The sequence below is a fragment of the Adiantum capillus-veneris genome, chromosome 6 (assembly GCF_014529385.1).
Source record: "Adiantum capillus-veneris isolate H3 chromosome 6, ASM1452938v2, whole genome shotgun sequence".
Classification (NCBI taxonomy): domain Eukaryota; kingdom Viridiplantae; phylum Streptophyta; class Polypodiopsida; order Polypodiales; family Pteridaceae; genus Adiantum; species Adiantum capillus-veneris.
Genome location: NC_140936.1, coordinates 162,108,761 through 162,128,847, shown reverse-complemented (window position 1 = coordinate 162,128,847; position 20,087 = coordinate 162,108,761). Strand labels below are relative to the sequence as shown.

At 42.8% G+C, this 20,087-nt stretch overlaps 1 protein-coding gene across 1 annotated transcript; it reads left to right on the top strand.

Moving 5' to 3' along the window:
* The first annotated feature begins 12,368 nt into the window (after positions 1 to 12,368).
* LOC147456630 (uncharacterized) lies at positions 12,369 to 14,927 on the top strand. Its single transcript, XM_086515521.1, has 3 exons — positions 12,369 to 13,236; positions 13,399 to 14,049; positions 14,185 to 14,927. The coding sequence occupies exons 1-3, from the start codon at positions 12,369 to 12,371 to the stop codon at positions 14,925 to 14,927; spliced, it is 2,262 nt and encodes a 753-aa protein (XP_086371647.1).
* Positions 14,928 to 20,087: the final 5,160 nt, after the last annotated feature.

Sequence of the window (20,087 nt, the reverse complement as noted above, 5' to 3'; positions counted from 1 at the left end):
GCTCTAACTAAGACGTACTGGACCGAGTACCTGCCATATTTAGCAGCCCTCGGGGTCCGAAAATGCATTTTTTTTGAAATTCGAGATACGGGTGCAGTTTTTCGAGACGATTAAAACTGGACGGGTCGGGTGACCAAAAACTTGCTATTTTTGGAATTTTTTTACAAAAATTATTTTAATTCACATTTCAAAGCTTTAAAAAATTCTAAACATCATAGCACTGACAGAATTTGAAAAACTGCTAAAAATAGTAACTTATTCCATTATATTCATTACATGGTACAATGGTGCTCTTTTTGATCGGGGTCAGAGACCTTACAACCTCCCCAACGTGAAAAATTTGAGATGTCCTCATCTCAAGAATGTGTTTGGGTAACCTTTTATGAGCATTGGTTCGTCCTCCCAAGTTGCATCTTCTTCAGGGTAATCCTTCCACTTTACCAGATGCTCCGTGATAGTTCTGTTGCGTAACTTCCTTTCCCTTGTTTCTAGTACGTAGTCAGGTTGGAGCTCGAGAACTCCTTGTGCTGGCATGACTATCTGATCTGAGTCCAAGAATTGATCAGGGTTAGGAATATAGGGTTTGAGTAAGCTGACGTGGAACACATCATGAATCTTCAAGTTTGCGGGTAACTTTAGATTGTAGGCTTGGTCACTCACAACCTTAATGATGTCAAATGGTCCACAGTACCTTGGGCTGAGCTTCTTATATCTGCCTAGTGACAAGTTGCTTTTCTTTGGTCGGACTCGCAGAAAAACTTTATCCCCTTCTTTGAAAGTCCTTTCCGAACGGTTCTTATTTGCATAGTGCTTTTGTCTATCCTGCGCGGCCTGAGTATCCTAGCGAATAGCTCTAGTCTGTGCTTCCATATCTTCTAACATCTTTCTAGAGGCTTCTACCTTGATGATTGGATCTGAGAAGTTCAATGGTGCGTAACAGTCCTGTCCATAAAGAGCTTTGAAAGGTGACATTCCAATGCTTCTGTGTTCGGAAGAGTTGTAAGCATACTCCACCAAAGGTAGATATTGTAACCACTTCTTTGGCTCTTGTGAACAACAGGCTCTGAGAATGTCCTCGATGACTTGATTAACTCTCTTAGTTTGCCCATATGTCTGCGGATGATACGCTGTACTGAAAGCTAATTGTGACCCAATAGATTGGAAAAGAGAAGTCCAAAATTTTGATGTAAACTTGGCATCTCTATCACTGACGATACGCTTGGGCAGACCATGTAACCTAAAAATCTCCTTGATGAATACCCGACTAACATCTGAAGCAATAAAGGTTGTCTTTACGGGTATTAGATGAGCCGCTTTTGTGAGCATATCAACAACCACGAAAACAGAATCATAACCTCCTGTAGAAGGTAATCCTGTAACAAAATCCATACTGATGCATTCCCATTTCATCTGGGGTATGTCAAGAGGTTGAAGTTGCCCTGGTAACTTGATTCTTTCGGCCTTTATCCGCTGACAAGAAAGACATTGCCTCACATAGCGAAGTATGTCTCCTTTCATCCTAGACCAAAAGTAACTCCTCTTGATAGCCTGAAGAGTCTTAGCATAGCCTGGATGTCCGGATGTAGGGCTATCGTGTGCTTCATACAAAATGGTCTTCTTTAAGGCTGGATCTCTGGGTACACAGAGTCTATGTCTATAGTAAAGGCATCCTCCCATAAGAGAGTAATCTTTAGCTTCAGGCATCTTATTCTGCTGGACTAGAGATACTATACGCTGGTATTCTGGATCTACTAAAGATGCTTCTTTGATTCTATCCCAGATAGGGTTATTTGGAATAGAGATAGCTCCGAGAAAGGATTTTCGGCTAAGACCATCTGCAACTGCATTTTCCTTCCCTGGTCTATACTTTATGTCAAAGTCATATTCCTGTAATAGCTCTATCCATCGTTGTTGTCCCATATTGAGAATAGGTTGAGTAAAAATCCATTTTAAGCTCTTGTGGTCTGTCACCAGTTGAAACTTGCGTCCGAGAAGATAATGTCTCCATAACTTCAGCGCATGAATAACTGCTAAAAGTTCCAAATCATGAGTAGGATAATTCTTCTCATGATCTCTCAGCTTTCGCGAAGTATACGCCACTGGTCTTCCTTCTTGAGTAAGAACTCCGCCTAGAGCAAATTTGCTAGCATCGGTTGCTACTTCAAATTCCTTACTGAAATCTGGAAGCTTTAAAATAGGAGCTGAGACCAAGAACTCTTTTAGTTTAGCAAAGCTAGACTCGTGCTCGGTCTTCCATTCGATCCTCATCCCTTTCTTTAGGAGTTCCGTCAAAGGTGCAGCAATACGTGCATAGTCCTTGACAAAAATCCTGTACCATCCCGTTATTCCAAGAAATCCTCTTACTTCGCTGATGGTGGATGGTTGAGGCCAATCAACGATGTCCTTGACCTTGTCTGGGTCCACTGAAATCCCCTCAGCCGATATGACAAATCCAAGATAGTTGACTTTTGGTGAGCAAAAAGTGCACTTGCTCTCTTTAGCGTAAAGTTGGTGTTCTCGAAGAAGATCAAGTACTTTGCGAACATGTTCTTCGTGATCTGCCTCGTTCTTAGAGTAAATCAGAATGTCATCAAAGAAAACCAAGACAAAATCATCCAGGTAAGGTCTGAAAATATCCTGCATAAGTCAACTGAAAGACATTACTGTGAACTCGTAGTGCCCATACCTAGTATTGAAAGCTGTCTTTGGAATATCTGATTCTTTGATTCTGATTTGGTAATATCCTGACCTCAGATCTATCTTTGTAAATATTTTGGCGCCGTGGAGTCTGTCCAAAAGTTCGTCAATCCTTGGAATTGGGTACTTGTTCTTGACAGTTACCTGGTTCAGTCCCCGGTAGTCTATGCATAGTCTTAAGGTCCCATCCTTCTTCTTCTGAAAAAGAACTGGAGCACCCCAAGGAGAAGTACTGGGTCGAATGAATCCTTGCTCAATGAGTTGTCTAAGTTGTTCCTTGAGTTCAATGGCCTCTGGAAGTGACATCTTATAAGGTCTTTTTGAGATAGGTTCACATCTAGGGATAGTCTGAATCTCATGATCTACCTCTCTGTGTGGTGGAAGATTCGTAAGGTCTTCAGGGAATACATCATCATACTCTCTCAACCAGTTTGGTCGAAGTGAGGTATCTGATTGGTCCACCTTGTTGAGTTTTACTGCATAAATTTGCTGACCCTTCCTTAGTCCCTTCAAAAGTCTGCTGGCCTTAACTAGAGTAGCCCTAGGTCTCCCATTTCCCCCCTGGATTAAGGCTTCATTACCCAAGTTATCTGTAAAGGTAAAATTCCCTTGTGCACAATGTATGTGGGCCCTATTTTGCTTTAGCCAGTCCATCCCTAGTATCCCATCAAAGAATCCTAAGGGTAGGGTTCGAAATTGGGCAGAAGTTGGGTGTCCTCCTAGATCAAAGTCGATTTTTCCTGCAGAATACTGAGATACTACCTCCTTGCCGTTTGCTAACTCTACAACTAGCTTGCTTGTTGAATACTTATCTAGCCTTAACTTCCTCATGCATTTGGGTGAAAGAAATGAAAGAGTACTACCACAATCTATAAGGAAGTTAACTTGTTCACCGTTGAGAGATCCTGGTGTATGAATGACTGCGTATTGCTCGCAACCATTGGGATTGTCAATTGCAGCATGTAGGGTTGCTCTCTCCACTGCTTCGTTGCCCACAGTTGGTTGTACCACTGCGGCATTCACTCTGGCGGTAGCTCCACGCCCTCGCCCTCTGTACATCCTTCTTCGTCCTCCTCTTCCATTAGCTTGGCCACGCCCACGAGTATTCAAGGGTATGGCATTGGCATTGGTTGCCTGAATGTTCCTGGGGCAATTGGATTTGTAATGTCCATGCTCGCCGTAGCCATAGCATCGGACATCAGGGAACTCCATGGTTGTGGTGGTAGCCACAATAGGATGCTGGTTATACGCTTGGTTGGCTGGTCTGTTATCCCAAGCAGTGGTCCTTGCCCTCTTTGCCCAATGATTCCTCCTGTTCTAATTAGCCTTTTGTACTTCGAGAGCTAGAGGTTTGGCCCTCAACAAGGCATCTTGTAGTGTTGACGGCCCGAGAGCTTCCAACCGAGTATGCAGGGGATCGATTAGTCCTTGGCAGAACCTTGCCACCTGTTGTTCCAAGGTCATCTTAGGAGCATATCTCCGAAGAGTGACAAACTTTGCATAATATTCTTCGACAGATGAATTCAGTTGCCGAAGTGAAAAGAATTCATTCATCCTCAAGGTTCTATAGGCAGGCGGTAAATAACGCCCCATTATCGCAGCTTTAATGTCTTCCCAGGACTGGGAAGATCCCTTAATATCCATGTCCCTGCAATGTTGCTTCCACCATATCTTGGCATCGCCAGTCAAGCGGAACATCACAAGCATGGTATGATTTACGGGTTGGGTCCCCGCAGCTTCAAAGTAATCGTCCATGGCTTCCATCTATACTTTCGCATCTCTCTCCACATTTGTCCCCTCGCCCTTAAAGATCGGAGGTTGGGCTTGCTTAAGGAGGAGTTTCTTCTCTTGCGCTGCCGAGTACAGAGCAACAGGCGGTACCTACATGGATTATACGAATTCTTGATACCATTACTTGGATTTCAAAATAGACACAAGACTTTAATAAAATTCAAAATTCCACTTTATCAAGAGACAGATATTCAGAGACAGAAAGCGCTTTATTGATGAAAATTTATTACAATCGAACCCTTCAAGGTTTAGGATAACTGATGATCAACTTATTACATGGCTTTATGGATTTGCGTATAACATACGGCTAGGAGATGGTATTGACATGATGCACTACTTCATTCGTGTAAGAGTTTCTATACTCGTTCTTGAGTGGATAATAAGCTAAGATATCGAGCCGGAGTTCCGCTTTCAGTAATCCAAAGGTTTTGACTCGGTTCGCTGGGATCACATTGGTGACCTTCTCCAAGAGCCAGTCGTTGATGGTTTGATTGGAGTTGTCCGAAACAGTATGGTCCAATCGTGTAGGCACCAAGTAGAATATCTCTATTACCCTCAACTCTTCTCCCCAACGTATCTTCTTCAAGTCGGTAGCCAGGCATCCTAGCTTCCGAGCGTTGATGTAGTAAACCCCTCCTGGACATTTCCAATCAAGTTCCCATCCTCTATCAATGCGAGTGGAGTGTGGCGTATAAGCCTTCAACAATATCTCCATCACATCTCGCCTGAACTGGTAAACTGGGGATCTTCGAGCTTGCTCATAAATAAGCTCAAACACTTGGAACTTCCGATATTCGAGCACGGGGTCTTCTTGCAACACCAATGCAAGGAATTCGGATCAACTACCTATATACTTTCAGTTCCTTATTTAAATATTCAAACAGTACGACTTTATTTCCCAGCCTAACCTAGGCTCTGATACCAGGTGTGAGGTCCCCACCCCCGCCGTATCAACCAGCGGATTTGATGGTGAACCTGGTGGCCACTAGATCTATTGCGGAAGCAAACAAACTGGTTCAAGGTCGACAAGAGGACGATCTCTCATCACAAGGTGAGTCGAGTCCGAGCCTACTAGCAGGGAGATCTAGCTCCACCTCGCAGCGGAGGCGGGGTGGGGACCTCACACTTTGTATGAAAAGTGTGGGTAGAATTTTGCAAATGCAATTGTGGACTCAAAGGCTATTTCACATGCAAAACTTTTGCATGCACATTTTGGTCATCTAAATTTTGCCAGTTTGCTGCGTTTGCAAAAATTTGATATGGTTGCTTCTTTGCCACCTCTTGAAGTACCTATCAAACATGTTTATGAAGGCTGTAATTTGGGTAAGATGCAGTGTTCTAAGTTTTCAAAGGATGGTTCAATTAGGGCCACATGCGGGTTGCAGCTTGTGCATAGTGATATTTGTGGACCCATGCAAACTTCGTCCTTGGGAAATTACCTTTACTTTGTGACTTTCATTGATGATTACCCTAGGCATGCATGTGTATTTCTGCTTAAAGCAAAGTCCGAAGTATTTATGTGCTTCAAACAATTTTTGGCTATGGCTAAAAATGTCTCGAAATGTACTATGGGCACCCTCCGTTTCGATTGAGGGGGGAAGTATATGTCTCATGAATTTATTTCATTTTTGGCTAGTCGTGGGATAAAACACCATCATACAGTGCCTTATACACCTCAGCAAAATGGTGTTCCTGAGAGGAAAAACATGTCACTTATGGAAATGGCACAATGTATGGTCAAAAGTAAAGCTTTGCCACATTCGTTTTGGCTTGAGACCATTATGTGTGCCAGTTATGTACTTAACAAGTGTCCTACAAAAGCTTTGCAGTCGATGAACCATATGAAACATGGCATGATAGAAAGCCTTTTTTTGAGCACATGCGTGTTTTTGGCTGTTTGGCATATGCTTTGGTGCCACAAACTCAACGCAAAAAATTGGATAATAAGGCTATCAAATGTATTTTTGTTGGTTATAATGCTGAAAGAAAAGGTTACAGGTTGTATCATCCATAGACAAAGTGTATTCTGGTTTCACGGATGTTGTATTTGTGGAAGATTTTGGTTTAGCCCTTGCTATTGTGTACTAGAGACAATAATATAAGCTTACAGGAAATTTATGACACTGTGTTGCCTCTTTTGAGTGGTGGAATTTAGATGTAAATTCCAATCGGGCAAATGTACAGCCTATGAGGGTTTTTGAAAATGTTACAAATCAGCCTATTACTAATGCATATTTACATGATGTATTTGATGAGGAAAGGGTTAAAAATGAGCAGGCTAGAGGTATGCCAAAATGGCTGGTGCATAGATTGCGTGACAGTAATTTGGATGCACCTTTGTCTAGTCACACTTGTTCAGGCTCTTGTCATGTATCTTATGTATTAGATTGTTATGCTTTGGTTGTGTCTAGCTTACATGATGTCGAGGGACCTCTTTCTTTTGATGAAGCACATAATTCAGGCTACCATGCAATCAGAATATGACGCACTTATAAAAAATGACACATGGACTTTATGTGATTTGCCTCCTAGAAAAAAGGCCATTGGTAGGAAGTGGGTTTACAAGTTGAAACACAATCCAGATGGTGAGATTGATCATTATAAGGATCGACTTGTTGCAAAGGGTTATGCACACAACAAAAAGGCATAGATTATAAAGAGACTTTTGCTCCCACTTGTCTATGACTACTGTGCATTTTCTATGTGCATTGGCAGCTCATTTTGGTTAGGATGCGCATCAGTCAGACATTGTTACTGCTTTCTTGAATGGTGCCATATTTGAGGACGTTTATGTACTGCAGCCTCGTCGTTAAGTGTACAAATTTAACAAAGCTTCGTATGGGTTGAAGCAATCATCTCATGCTTGGTATGAGAAGTTTGACACTCATTTCATCAAATGAGGCTTTCGTATAACAGTCCAACAAAAAGCACATTGTATGTCAAGCGTGAGGGTGATGTACTTCTCATTGTGGTTCTTTGTGTAGATAATTTGTTGATCACTAAACTAAATGAGAGCATATTGCTGAACTTAAGACTGATTTGAATGCTACTTTCGATATGAAAGATTTGGGGCTGTTGCATCATTACTTGGGTATATAGTTTAAGCAGTGTGATAGTGGTATTGCCTTGTGTCAAATAAGTTACATAGAGACATTACTGTGTAAATTTGGACTTGAATATTGCAAACCTATTGCCACTCCCATGGAAACAAGTTTGAAATTGAGTCTTCATGATTGTGGTGATCCTAAAAATGTCACTCTTTCTGTTGGATGCCTTATTTATGTATGCAACACAAGGCTAGATATTCAGTTTCCAGTCTCACAGGTCAACAGATTAATGCATAGCCTAGGGTCTAAGCTTTGTAGATTGTCAAGAGGATTTTTCGCTACTTGAGTGGCACTTTACATCTTGGTTTGTTTTATCCTAAGGGGGGATCATTGCCGCAAGACTTACATGTTTTTTTGGACTCAAATTGGGCTGGTTGTTTTGACACGCAAACGTCCACAAGTGGTTTTTGTTTCATGCTTGGAAGTTCATGTATATCATGGTTGAGAAAGAAGCAACCTACTGTGGTCACTTCTAGTTGTGAGGCTGAGTACAAGGCAGTCTTCATTGCTACAGTTGAGTGTGTATGGCTCAGATGCCTTATGGCTGATTTGGGTGCTGGACAGGACACTGCCAACCCTATCTACACTGATACTCAGAGCACATTGGCAGTTGCAAGGAACCCAATTTTTCATGCTCGCACAAAGCACATTGAGGTGCATTACGACTATGTCAAGGCTCTCAACAGGAGAGATCAGCTTGGCTTATGTGCCAACACATGACACCCTTGCAAATCTTTTCACGAAGGCATTATCTTGTGAGAAGTTTGAAGCTTTCTGCAAAAGATTTGGGCCTACTCCCCTTTGTGGACTGATCATGTCCTCAGAGGGCATGGCACTTCCCTCTAATCTAGGTGCCAGCTCTCATTCACCGCATCACTCCCAGGGGGGATTTGTTACCAATACATGTGGTAGTGATGTGTGTGAACACACTTAGGACCACCGAGGCATTTTCCCCCTCTCTAGGAGGTTTTTCCCCTTGTGCATTGTATATACGCCCATCACTCTAGGGATAACTAATCTTTCCATTGCACACTAAGTAATACAGTCTCTATTGTGTGCCTTAAACTTCCTTCGTCTTCTCCAAGTTGTGTGTGTTTTCCTGCAACCCTAATTCCAACATTTCTCACAAAGGGAGTGGGTAACAGATAGCCTATTGCCATGGAGAAGATAACCACACATGCAAGGTGAATGGTTCTTCTTTCTTCCCCAATGCAAGTATGTCTTTAAAGTCAGGGCTAGTAGCATACTCATCTATCATAGAAGATAGATCATTGTGTGAGTTGCTATAGACACCACATTGACTCTTGGTTGTCGTGAAAGTGCATCGGCCACTTGATTATGCTTACCAGCAATGTGAGCAATATGAAAATAAAATTACGAAAGAAATTTTGCCCACCTCATTTCTTAGTCGGAAAGCTTGGTTTGTGTCATGAAGTACTTGAGACTTTGGCGGTCCGTTTGCAAGATAAATGGAGTCCCCAATAGATAGTGTTTCCATGTGTCCAGGGCATGTAGAACAGCTAGAAGCCCTTTTTTGTTTATTCCCAAGACCCGTTCATCGGCATTGTAAAGTTGCTCCTCTATTTAGCAAAATTGGCATTTTCAATTAGTGTGTGTGCGTAGCCCCTCTCAAGAGCTTCCCATCAAGAAAATCCATGATTAAATTGCCTTTCACTTCATAGTTTAAAGCTCGATTGATTTTGCACACTTTCATCCTTTGGAATTTTTGCAGAATTGCCTCTCAAAAGCACTTTGTGTGTGTGTGTGTGTGGGGGAGGCATTTAATGAGAATATACCCATTTTTTGGTGGCAAAACCAATTTTTAAAGGTTTTCAAGGCATAAGACGGTGGCAATACTGCCTAAAACAAGTGAAAGGGTCATGATGGCTTTCAAAAACAATAAGAAATTGATAAAATTGTTATGTTGAATTAAATTGATCAGTGTTTGGGAAAGAATTGCCTCAGCTTAGTCGTGAGCCGATTGAAAATCGAGACTAGTTAGCTGTAAACCATGGTAAACGGAAGAAAAATCGATGAAATATGTGAGAAAGTCGTCCAAAAAATTCTGCAAATCTCAAAATTTCTGCTAGTACTTTCAATTTTCTTCTTTGTGATGAGGAGGAAACTTGACCAGCAATCACTTAATAAAAGATACTTTCTCAAACGTTCACTAACTGGAATCAAGCTATAGAATGCAAGAAATGTAAAGCCATGTGAAGTTATGAAATGAAAGGTGAAATAAAAAGAACTAATTAATATATGTGTATGTGTGTGTATAGAATTTGTCAGCATTATGCAAGGTGAAGCTTCACTTTAGCATTCTAAAACGATAGAATGCAAAAAAAAACATATGTGTGTGTGTCTGTGTAAAATTTACTAAAATTATGCAAGTTGAAGCTTCACTTATGAAAAAAAAAACATATATGTGTGTGTAAAATTTACTAAAATTATGCAAGGTGAAGCTTCACTATAGCATTCTAAAACAATAGAATGCAAGAAAAGTAAAGACATGTCAGATTGTGAAAAAAGGTAAGTCTCATCATGCAGTGAAAACAATGAAAGTTTCCCTAACCCAACACAACACTAAGGGTTAGGAAAAAAGGTAAGTCTCATCATGCAGTGAAAACAATGAAAGTTTCCCTAACCCAACACAACACTAAGGGTTTCTTTTCGAAAGCCAAAAAGGGGGCACATCTTTCACCTGGCCATAAGGGAGGTGGGCGCCCTGGGTAGTGATTGTCCGGACCTCAAGTAAGTGCTCAACCCCTTTTGATAAGGAAGTCGGGTCCGTAAAGTGCTCTGCCTCTGAGTCTTGGGCCGACTCTCGGCCCTCTCTTGGTCATCACCGAGCTCACCTACACCTGTCTGAGCCATCAAAGACCTACTCTCCAACCACACCCCTCGCTTGTCATCATCCACAGCTTGCACTCTGTTCAAACCTTCTCTACCGACATCTGTAATTACTGATTGTGTAGCGACATACTTGTCCTCATCACCTGCCTCCTCCATCAACTCAACTGAATAGGGTGGCTACGCCTAAGCCTGGCACACCACCCTGCGGACCTATCCATTGCCGCCAACTGCCTCACCTGCTATGCTCTTGACAACATTGGTGTGTGTTAGATGATTAATCCATGTCATCACACCAGTCAGCATCCCACACACGTGGTCAGATGCCAAACGGCCCGCATTCCCATGAATCACATGATCTTGTAACTGCCTCCTCACGTGTATATAACTGCACCTCCTCGGATCAATACCATATACGCTTCTAGCCATCGCTTCTTGGCTCTCTCCCTCTGCGTGTCATCTGGCTTAACACTAGGTTGGTAATGGGACACTTTTATGTCCTGTTAAGTGACCATTTTCCTTGAATTATGTCAAGAGTTTCAAAATGGATTTTGAGGTGCTATCTATCTAGAAAGTTGTCTCATAAGCTGAAAAAAACTCGACATTTTTTTGGAATATCAATTCCATCTTTAACCTTGTCCTTGCACAACATTTCACAACCTAAACTGTGTGAAAAAACGGGTCCTGTTTTTGGCTTTTTTCAACTTTTTGCAACTATACCACTCTAGAATTCATGTTTGTGAGGTCTATAATGCTAGAGAACTATCTTTAGTAGTCCTCAACATGTCCTGATGCTTCTAGGGAGAAATAAATGTTAAAGTTATAAGTTATGACCAAATTACAAAAATTGTCAAATCTTGTTTTTTAGCTAATTTTAGCTCTTCTATGATTTTTTTAGTGGCTTTCATGATATCCAAATACAATGTTGATTTTCTATGTCGCATATTGTAACATAAAGCTAATATTCCTTGAGTTTTGGGGCACCTAATACCCTATTTTGCATAGTAGACAACGATGGTTGATTTTTTCAATTATAAAAGAAAACGAAACATTCTAGTATATCAAGTATAGCATTTTCAATATTGTTAGTTTCTTGTGACAACTACATGCATTTTGTAGGTAGTAACCATATCTAGTCATAAGGATGAAATTTGGCTAGATATTGAATAGTTTCTATGGGATTCTACAACTCATAATGTTAAACCCAGTTTTTTCATGTTTGCTGTATTTAGCACTTCATCTTTGTCCCCAAGATTCCCCTTGGTAAGAGATGTATTATTCTTTTGACATGCTCCATGGCTCCTTATGAACCTAAAGGACAATAGGGAAATAAGAAAACATGCATATATTATTTGTATTGAGCGTGGCTATAGAAACTTTGATGATAGGTTTGCAGAATGGTAAAAATTAAACTTTTTTGTACCTATTTCTTTTGTCAAAACAAAAAATAGCGAGTGAGAAGCAATCATATGTTCAGATCACCAACCCATTGAAGTTAACTAGGGAATTTATCTCAAGTCCTACAAAAGTCCCTAATCTTATTTTTATGCAACAAAACGTAAGAAATGACTGTTTTGATGAAAATGTACTGATCCATCAACTTTGGAGGCTTGGCGTGACCAAAAGATGTGAAATTTTACAAGTTTGTTATTTTCTACATGTGTAGTAGGCCTTGAACTATAACCTCATGAAAGGATTTTACAAAATGAGTGGATCTACTATGGTTTTGGAGGTTTTTTTCAAAACCCTGAAAGGACACTTTTATGTCTTGTTAGGTTACCAACCTAGTGTTAACAGCCTCTCTCTCTCTCTCTCTCTCTCTTTCAGTGAGTTCCCTTCTCTCACATGGTATCAGAGCAGCAGAAGATCCTTCCTCTTCTGTGGAAGCCCCACCATGGAGTCTCTTGCGCTTCTCCTGCAGCTATGGGCACAGAACCTCGCCAGCCATGCCAGAGTTGTGGAGCCTCCTTTGTCACAAGGCACCCCAGCAGACAACCCAAAGGCCCCACTGCTGTTGATCATACCCTGCCTCTTTCTGCTTTCATGGCGAAGCCCTCTCCTTCTTCCATCTTCCAAGGCTGCCCGTTGCAAGCAACCACACAACCGCTCATTGCTGATGCAAAAGCCACCCATGAGTCCGCCACTATTCCTCCTGGGAGGCGCTATCCCATACCTCTTGCGTTGCTCTTGCTGCTTATATGGGCAAAGAACTTCATCCTGGTTCTCCTGGTGGCCTTGCGGAGAGCCAGTAGAGTCCTCTGCGGAGCCTCCTCCCTGGTGAGTTCCTCAATATGTGTCTGCATGGACAACCCCACCCTTGACGAGCCCTTGTGTGCTCCTGTTCAGCCCCTTACTGGTGGTGCTGATGGCCATGACGCAATCATTGATGCCCATCATGCAAACCACTCTACTCCTGTGGTACAACCTGCCCCAACATGGCCTGTTGCAGGCAGTGTCCAACAAGCCAACCATAACCTTGCTTCCCTTGTTACCGCCTTGGTCCAAGCTATCCACCCTGCCCAGTCCCTTGCAGGCATAGCCAACACACCATGCGATCTGGTTGTTGGCACCACCAACACCTTCCCTGGCGCAACCCAACAAGCTGCATGCCAAACCCATGAACGGCCTTCTCGTGCTGCAGACACGCCTGCTAGTGCTTCTGTTGCTGATGCGATCACGATGACACATTTAACTACTTGTGACATTACTGCACCAATGTGGCCAGGCATGCCTCCATCCTTTCGGGGCCGGGATTTGCCCACTCTGAACGCCACTGTTGAAGGTGTTGAAGGTGATGATGATTCAACCATCATCAACGCCTTCCTTAGGAAATTGGTTGGAGCAGATATTGTGGATGATCAATCCACACCTTCTACTGTGAACCCCGTGAAGCTCTCTTCAAGGCCTCTCATGGCGCTTCACACAACCTAGTCTGATGTTAAAAAACCTGCAGCAATCAAAACTGATGGTGCTCACGCCAATGCCAACATTGGTGCCGCTCACCAAGCAGCTGGAAATGCCATCGCGTCATCCCTCCTTGCACGCGGCACTGTCCACCTTGGAAACACTCTGCAAGCTCCCGCTCAACCCCTACTTGTAGATGCTATTGCAACCTTTCCTGCTGCCGTCAAAAGAGATGGCGCCCCTGCTGCTGCTGACAATGGTATAGCCCTCAAATCCTCAACCTCCCTGGAAGTGATCACAAATGTGCCCACACCTTTCAACTTGGATTTGCTTGATTGCTATGAACCGGTTTCTGTTCACTGCGACAATCAAACCCCTTGCCACTCTTCTGGCGTCCATCCCCGCAGGAATGGTGGACCTCCGAGTCGCAGCTCCATAGCACCTTCTACTCCCGATCTTCAAGCATTCGGCAATTTCAGTTTAGCCAGTGTAACTCAGGCCCGATATGTGCCACCCTTTGTTGTGAGGGCCAAGATCGCTCAAGATCCTTGCCATGCTCCATCCTTATGCGTTTACTGCAAAGGATGCTTTCACAAATGCAGCTCCAACTCAAAACCTTCAAGTGCCATCGACCCTCGTAGGCGCGATGATCCAGGCGGGACTAATGATCACACAATCAACGTTCTCTACCTTGTCTCCCGTAAGCAACCGGACATGTACCTTGCTGCCAACTACCTCTTCCGCTTCATGCAGAACCCCGATGCATCAAGCATGAAAATGCTCACTCAAATTTAGTGCTATCTTCAACAACTTGAGCCATCCGCTCATGATGTAGCCACCTCCCAACCTCCCATCCAATTGGCTACTCTAATCCAACCTTTGCCAAGTGAGCCTTTCCCTCAAACAAATTCTCAGCTCCATGATACAGCAAACTTTCCCTTGCTAAGAGTTGTCTCTTCTAACCCCTTTGATCCCGGTGGTGATGTCTACAAAACCATCGCTGCAGATGAAGACCATGCCATCGACGACCACCCTGCTGCAATTCTTGCTGAAGAAGGAGTTGCAGGTGCACAACCTTCAGGTGAACCTGCTATGGCCGAGATTTCCTGCATACCTGTTGTTCTCACACTCGTCTATGCTCCATTTGACACTGGTGGTGGAGTCCCTCCTGGTCAGCATGCCGAGGCTCATTTCATACCTCTCCTTCGAGTGCACACCCATCCACATCATCAGCTACTGATCCCCTCCACCCCCCACATTGCCCTGTTGGAGCCTCCAAACTCATCCCTCGCCAAACTACAGAGGGCTGATTACCTTTCCGCTAAGCTGATACACATAACCATTCTCTTCTATCAGTTGGCATGTCTCTACAATCAATTCACCTTATCCTCGACATCAAATCTGACATTCAATGATGATTTCATGCTTTCATCTCTCTTGCGGAGGCAAAAATGTCATGTTCAAGATCGTGAAAGCATGCACGCAGTGGACCTGTCAAAGGATACCAAAGCACATACAAAGCGAAGATCAGAGTTGAAGATTCGACTCTTGATGAAGGCAACCATTGACCCTGGCTGAAATCAATTTCCAGCCTCCTTCATGACTCCATTATGTAAAGGTTGCATAAGCATGCTCATTGTATAAAACCCAAAGCATGTAGCTTCGCATTCACCAGGAATCCATAACACATGGATGCCCTTGTATGAAGACATGTCTTACGCGGGCGTGTTAGATGATTAATCCATGTCATCACACCAGTCAACATCCCACACACGTGGTCAGATGCCAAACGGCCCGCATTCCCATGAATCACATGATCTTGTAACTGCCTCCTCACGTGTATATAACTGCACCTCCTCGGATCAATACCATATACGCTTCTAGCCATCGCTTCTTGGCTCTCTCCCTCTGCGTGTCATCTGGCTTAACAGCCTCTCTCTCTCACTCTCTCTTTCAGTGTGTTCCCTTCTCTCACAGTGTGCAATCACTTGGTGCTGCACACTCGTGTTTCTGTACTCGACACCTAGCAACCTACAATCGGCTTTTATGTCAGCCTACCTGCTATTACTGCCCGCGCTGTCCACAACAATCCCCATCCAAGCTTTGCAGGCTCTGGAATCTCCCCATTTTATAGCCATCACATTATCAACATCCTCACCATCATTTAAAGGCGAATAAGCATCACCTTGTCGACTTGCTACTCATCGTCATCTACACGCTGTGTTCAATGATCTTGCCTCGACAAGCTCGTGCTTGCCTGCAAGTCCCCCATCTGCTCGCTGCTTGCACTGGCCTTCATTAAATTGCAAGTTGCAAGTTTTTTTTTGGGAACTTTATTTAATTTCTAAGCAGGCATTCCCATGTCTTGGCTCCAACACCTTACAAAACCGGTGCTTATAATTGTCAAGCAAGCATTTCTATTGTCGAGTCTGAGGTGGAAACGACAACAAATTTTGCAAAGCTTTGAAAGCTTCGCACTCCCGACCAACTATCAAATCTTCAAAGGCTCATTCGAGGCATCAAAGAAGAACTCAAGGCCGTGAAGGGTGCTTCACCCAAAAGGTGAAGAGATACTTCACAAAGGAATATTCAAAAGAATTCTCTCTCTCTCCCTCTCTCCCTCTCTCTCTCTCTCTCTCTCTCTCTAATTAAACTAGAAATTAAAATTTAAAAAAAAAATCAATTTTTTTAAAAACTTTTGTGCTCATGTAAAGAGGCAGACACTACCTAGGAGAGTCTCCTAAGCTAAGACCCCTCTATTAGCACAATGGGGGAAAAGGGAATTGAGAAGTACAATGGGGAGGGGTTTCACACCTAGCAAACAAAGTTAAGAGGTTATCTTATGAAAAAATATTTGTGGTCTGTCATCAGCACTGCCTTAGAGCAGTAAGACGAGCCTGATGGAGTGCACACTAGGGCATCTATACTCATAGGCAAGTGCACAAAATTTGGCCAAAGTCAAACAAGCATTAGGTATCATCATCACCTCCTCGCATGACAACTATGTGCATTTTATAGACAAATGTAAGCATGCACATGAAGCTTGGCATGTCCTAGAAAGTAATTTTGGAGCCACGGCCAGAAGAAGTAAAGTTAGTCTCAAAAGACAAATTTACAAGATCATTATGACTAAAGGGGAGGACATTTCTAGCCTAGTAAATAGGCTTAAGAGCATTGTCATGCAACTCCCTTACATCCAGGTTGAAGTACCAGACGACGACAAAGTGGCCATACTATTAAGTGTACTTTCACCTTCTTATGACCACTTAGTCACAATTCTTGAAGAAAAAGAACCGGCCCCACCTTTCCAAGATGTCATCAACTCAATCCAAGCAGAAGAAAGAAAGAAAAAAGGTTCATTAACATCATTAGGAGGGGCTTTTGTCACGACATCCTCAAGGGGAAGATTTTCACCATCAACATCGTCAACTGGAAGAAAGTGTTATGAATCTGGAAGAATGGGACACGTAGCAAAAGACTGCTACACAAACAATCCTTGCAAAAAATGAGGTAAGGAGGACACCCTCCTTCTTGATGCTACTCAAATGGAGGCAATAGTAGTGGAGAAAGCAAAAATAGTAGAAGCAACAACAAAAGCTACAAATGAAAGACACCTATCAAAGGGTCAGCTCACATGGTAGAAGACGAAGAAGACAAAGGCGAGAACAACCTTGTCTTTTATGAAAACATACTTTGAAGATGTAGCCTCTCTACTTGTAGGGGAGGACTTTTAAATTCTTATGTGGATATTATCATCTTGTGTGAATTTTGTCAACATGTGTGGATATTACTATCCTGTGTGGATATTGCATCTTTGGTATTTTGTCTTAGTCCAAACCTGAAGGGGAGGATTATAAAGTGTGAGCTTTGTCCTAAAGTGTGAGTCAAAGAGAGGAGTGGAATTATCCCACACGCTGTGGAGCAAAGCTGTAGAGCTACTTAAAGCTCATTTCATGAATGAATAAACACAACTCTATTTTGCACTACATGCTTGTCTATGGTGAGCCTGTGCTAAGCTAAGTCAATACTCAAGATTGTGTTCATGAGTCCAAGCTAATTCTATCTTGGAACCTAATTCACTTGAGTGATAATCTTGCTTACACACACACACACACTCACAAACTTGCACTATGTTTCTCTTTCATCCACCGTAGCTAGCATGATCCCATTCTCAACACCTTTTATGGTACGACCAGGCTCATTAGCATCTATGTACATGTTATTTTTCCTGTACTTGAAATACAACCTTCTTTCAGGGAGCTTTACATTAATAGCCATACGGTCAAACCATGGTGCCCTTAGGATGACATTTTCGTGTTTGAGAGGAGAGATGAAGAAATCTTCTTTGTCAACATAGACCTTGGACATGAAGCCTTAATTCCCCAATCAAGGGAGTAACTGCAGCTTCTTGCCCCTTGAAGGCTCCATCGGCTACAACCACATCTCCCATCTCATGAGCTTGAATGCCTAACTTGTTGGCCAACTCCATTGATATGAAATTGTGAGTAGAGCCAGGGTCAAACATGATGAAGGCATCATGCTTCCTTACCTTTCCCCAAGCATAGGAGAGAGGTTATCCTTTGCCAATGAGCATCCTCTTTTGGAGCTTCCATTGTGGAAGCTCTAGGAGTCTCATTGCGTGCCTTTCTTTTAGGATAAGAACAAGAGCCATGTCCTTGCTCCCCACACTTAAAGCATTTGTGGTCCTTACAAAAAGAGTCTAGCTCTTTAGGAGAGAATTCATTTTTACCTTTGTAAACTCCCTTGTCCTTGGACCGATTGTTGTTGTTTTTGTTGGAATTTCCTTGGGAAGAGTTTTGGGCATTGTTTTTCCCCTTTGCATCACTTCGATCTTTGTTTTCCATGGGATTGGCATTCCTTTTAGCCGCTTGTTGGAAATTGATGCGCGAAGAAACCATAGTGTGGTGGATTACTTTTATGATTGAACCAGGCCGTTGGGAGTTGACATACTCGGCCATTTCTTTACGTAATCCTGCACAGAATTGTTGCTTGTGCTTGGCAAAGTTTATCTTTTGAAAGACAATAGCCTTGAGATGTAAAGCCCAAAACTTGGTGGATAGACTCGTTGGAGAGTTAACTTCAAACTTCGCCATTCGGTAAGCACTTTGTCCTTTGCATCGCTTTCAAGGAATTGTTTCATGATAGAAACTCGTAGAGTTTTCCATGTCTTTGGGGCTTCGCCGTTGCCACGAAGGCTAGCCCACCATTGACGATAGATTTTTGGAAGTGCATAGCTATAAGGAATAATCTAGAGGAATCTTTGAAGTCCTCGTCTCCAAAGGCCACAGTAGGGATCCAAAGGGGGGGGCCATCTGCAAAAGAGCAAGGTGCAACAATGGGACTAAAAGACCCTAAGGTTCAGCCCATTAAGACTTCCAAAATGCTAAGGTTCCAAAATTCAAAGGTTGTGTCCAAAGGTCAAAAGGCTAGGAAAATTGGATGCTTTGTGTGTGCTAAAAAAGTCTTCATGCATCCCTACATGGGAGGGGGCAAGCCCTAGAAGTAGGAGTTGAGAGAGAAACACACACACACACACACACACACACACACACACACACACACACACACACACACACACACACACACACACACACACTCACAAGCTACTTTACACAAAGGGAAAGAGGGACACGTCAACTCCCTAGCCCAGATGCCCACAAGGTGTACTTAAATCCTATTGGATGGCCAAGGAGGAGGACCAATGAGAATTAGGCTAGAGTAAATCCAGTTTAATTAATTTAAGAACACTTAATAAAAGAACCAATAAGAATTAAGCTCTCTAGAGAACTATTGGATAGTCTCCCAAGGGGTCCAATGAGCATTCAACAGCCCAATGGCTTGCCTGATTCCTATTGGCCAGGAGACAAAGGGGTCCAATGAGATTTTAGTTGCATTTATTAATTACCTAAAGCTCTCACAAGAGGGGAAAGGGGAACACATGTCAGAAGGCTATCACTTATGCTGCTTAAATTTCATTGGCTAAGCCTGGTATGGGCCAATAGGGTGTGAGCATGAGCAAATAGCAAGAGGGGTTGACGAAGAGAGATAGAGGGGGCTGATTTTTCAAAGGCATTATGGAATACGCACTCACACTAGTCCATGTGTGGAGTAAGAATACTCTCTCTCTCTCTCTCTCCTTCTCAAGCTTTAATGGAAAGCTTATCACCTACTCCAAGATTGTGAAAAGGGAGGCCTACACCAACAACTCTTGGCTTTGTGACGCAAATCCAACCAAGACCAGCCAAGCTTCAATGCATGCTCATCTCCTCTACCATGCTAATATGAGTGATTATGTGAGGAGATGTACATCTTTCTTGTAAGACTACTCCTTCTTCCTCTGAATCTACTCTCATACCCCGCTAGCTCTCACCATCTTCGAAGGTGTGTGAGGTCTTGGGCATGAGACTGTGAGGGAATTCATGTTGTGTTTAATAAGTGTTTTGCTTAGTGCTTGAAGTTTCCATCTTCATTGCACTAGCTAGTATTGAAGGAACACAAAGTATTGTATTGTAAAAAGTCTCTCTTGATGGGAGAAACAAAAATACAAAGCCTTTTGGAGGGGGACCGCGGCTCCATGTAAATCCAGTCCTCAACTGCTGTCAATAGCTTAATTGCTCTATCTTTTGAAGTATTGTTCATGCTATCTAACTAGTTGTTATAATTTTTGTTGCTCTCTCCACCCAAGCACTCTTGTTATTCTCATTAGGAATCTATTCT

Coding starts and splice junctions, on each gene's coding strand:
- LOC147456630 (XM_086515521.1), top strand. CDS start 12,369: ATGGGCACAGAACCTCGCCAGCCATGCCAGAGTTGTGGAGCCTCCTTT. Junction 13,237..13,398: donor CACTGTTGAAGGTGTTGAAG/GTGATGATGATT, acceptor AAAAACCTGCAG/CAATCAAAACTGATGGTGCT. Junction 14,050..14,184: donor CGTTCTCTACCTTGTCTCCC/GTAAGCAACCGG, acceptor CTCATGATGTAG/CCACCTCCCAACCTCCCATC.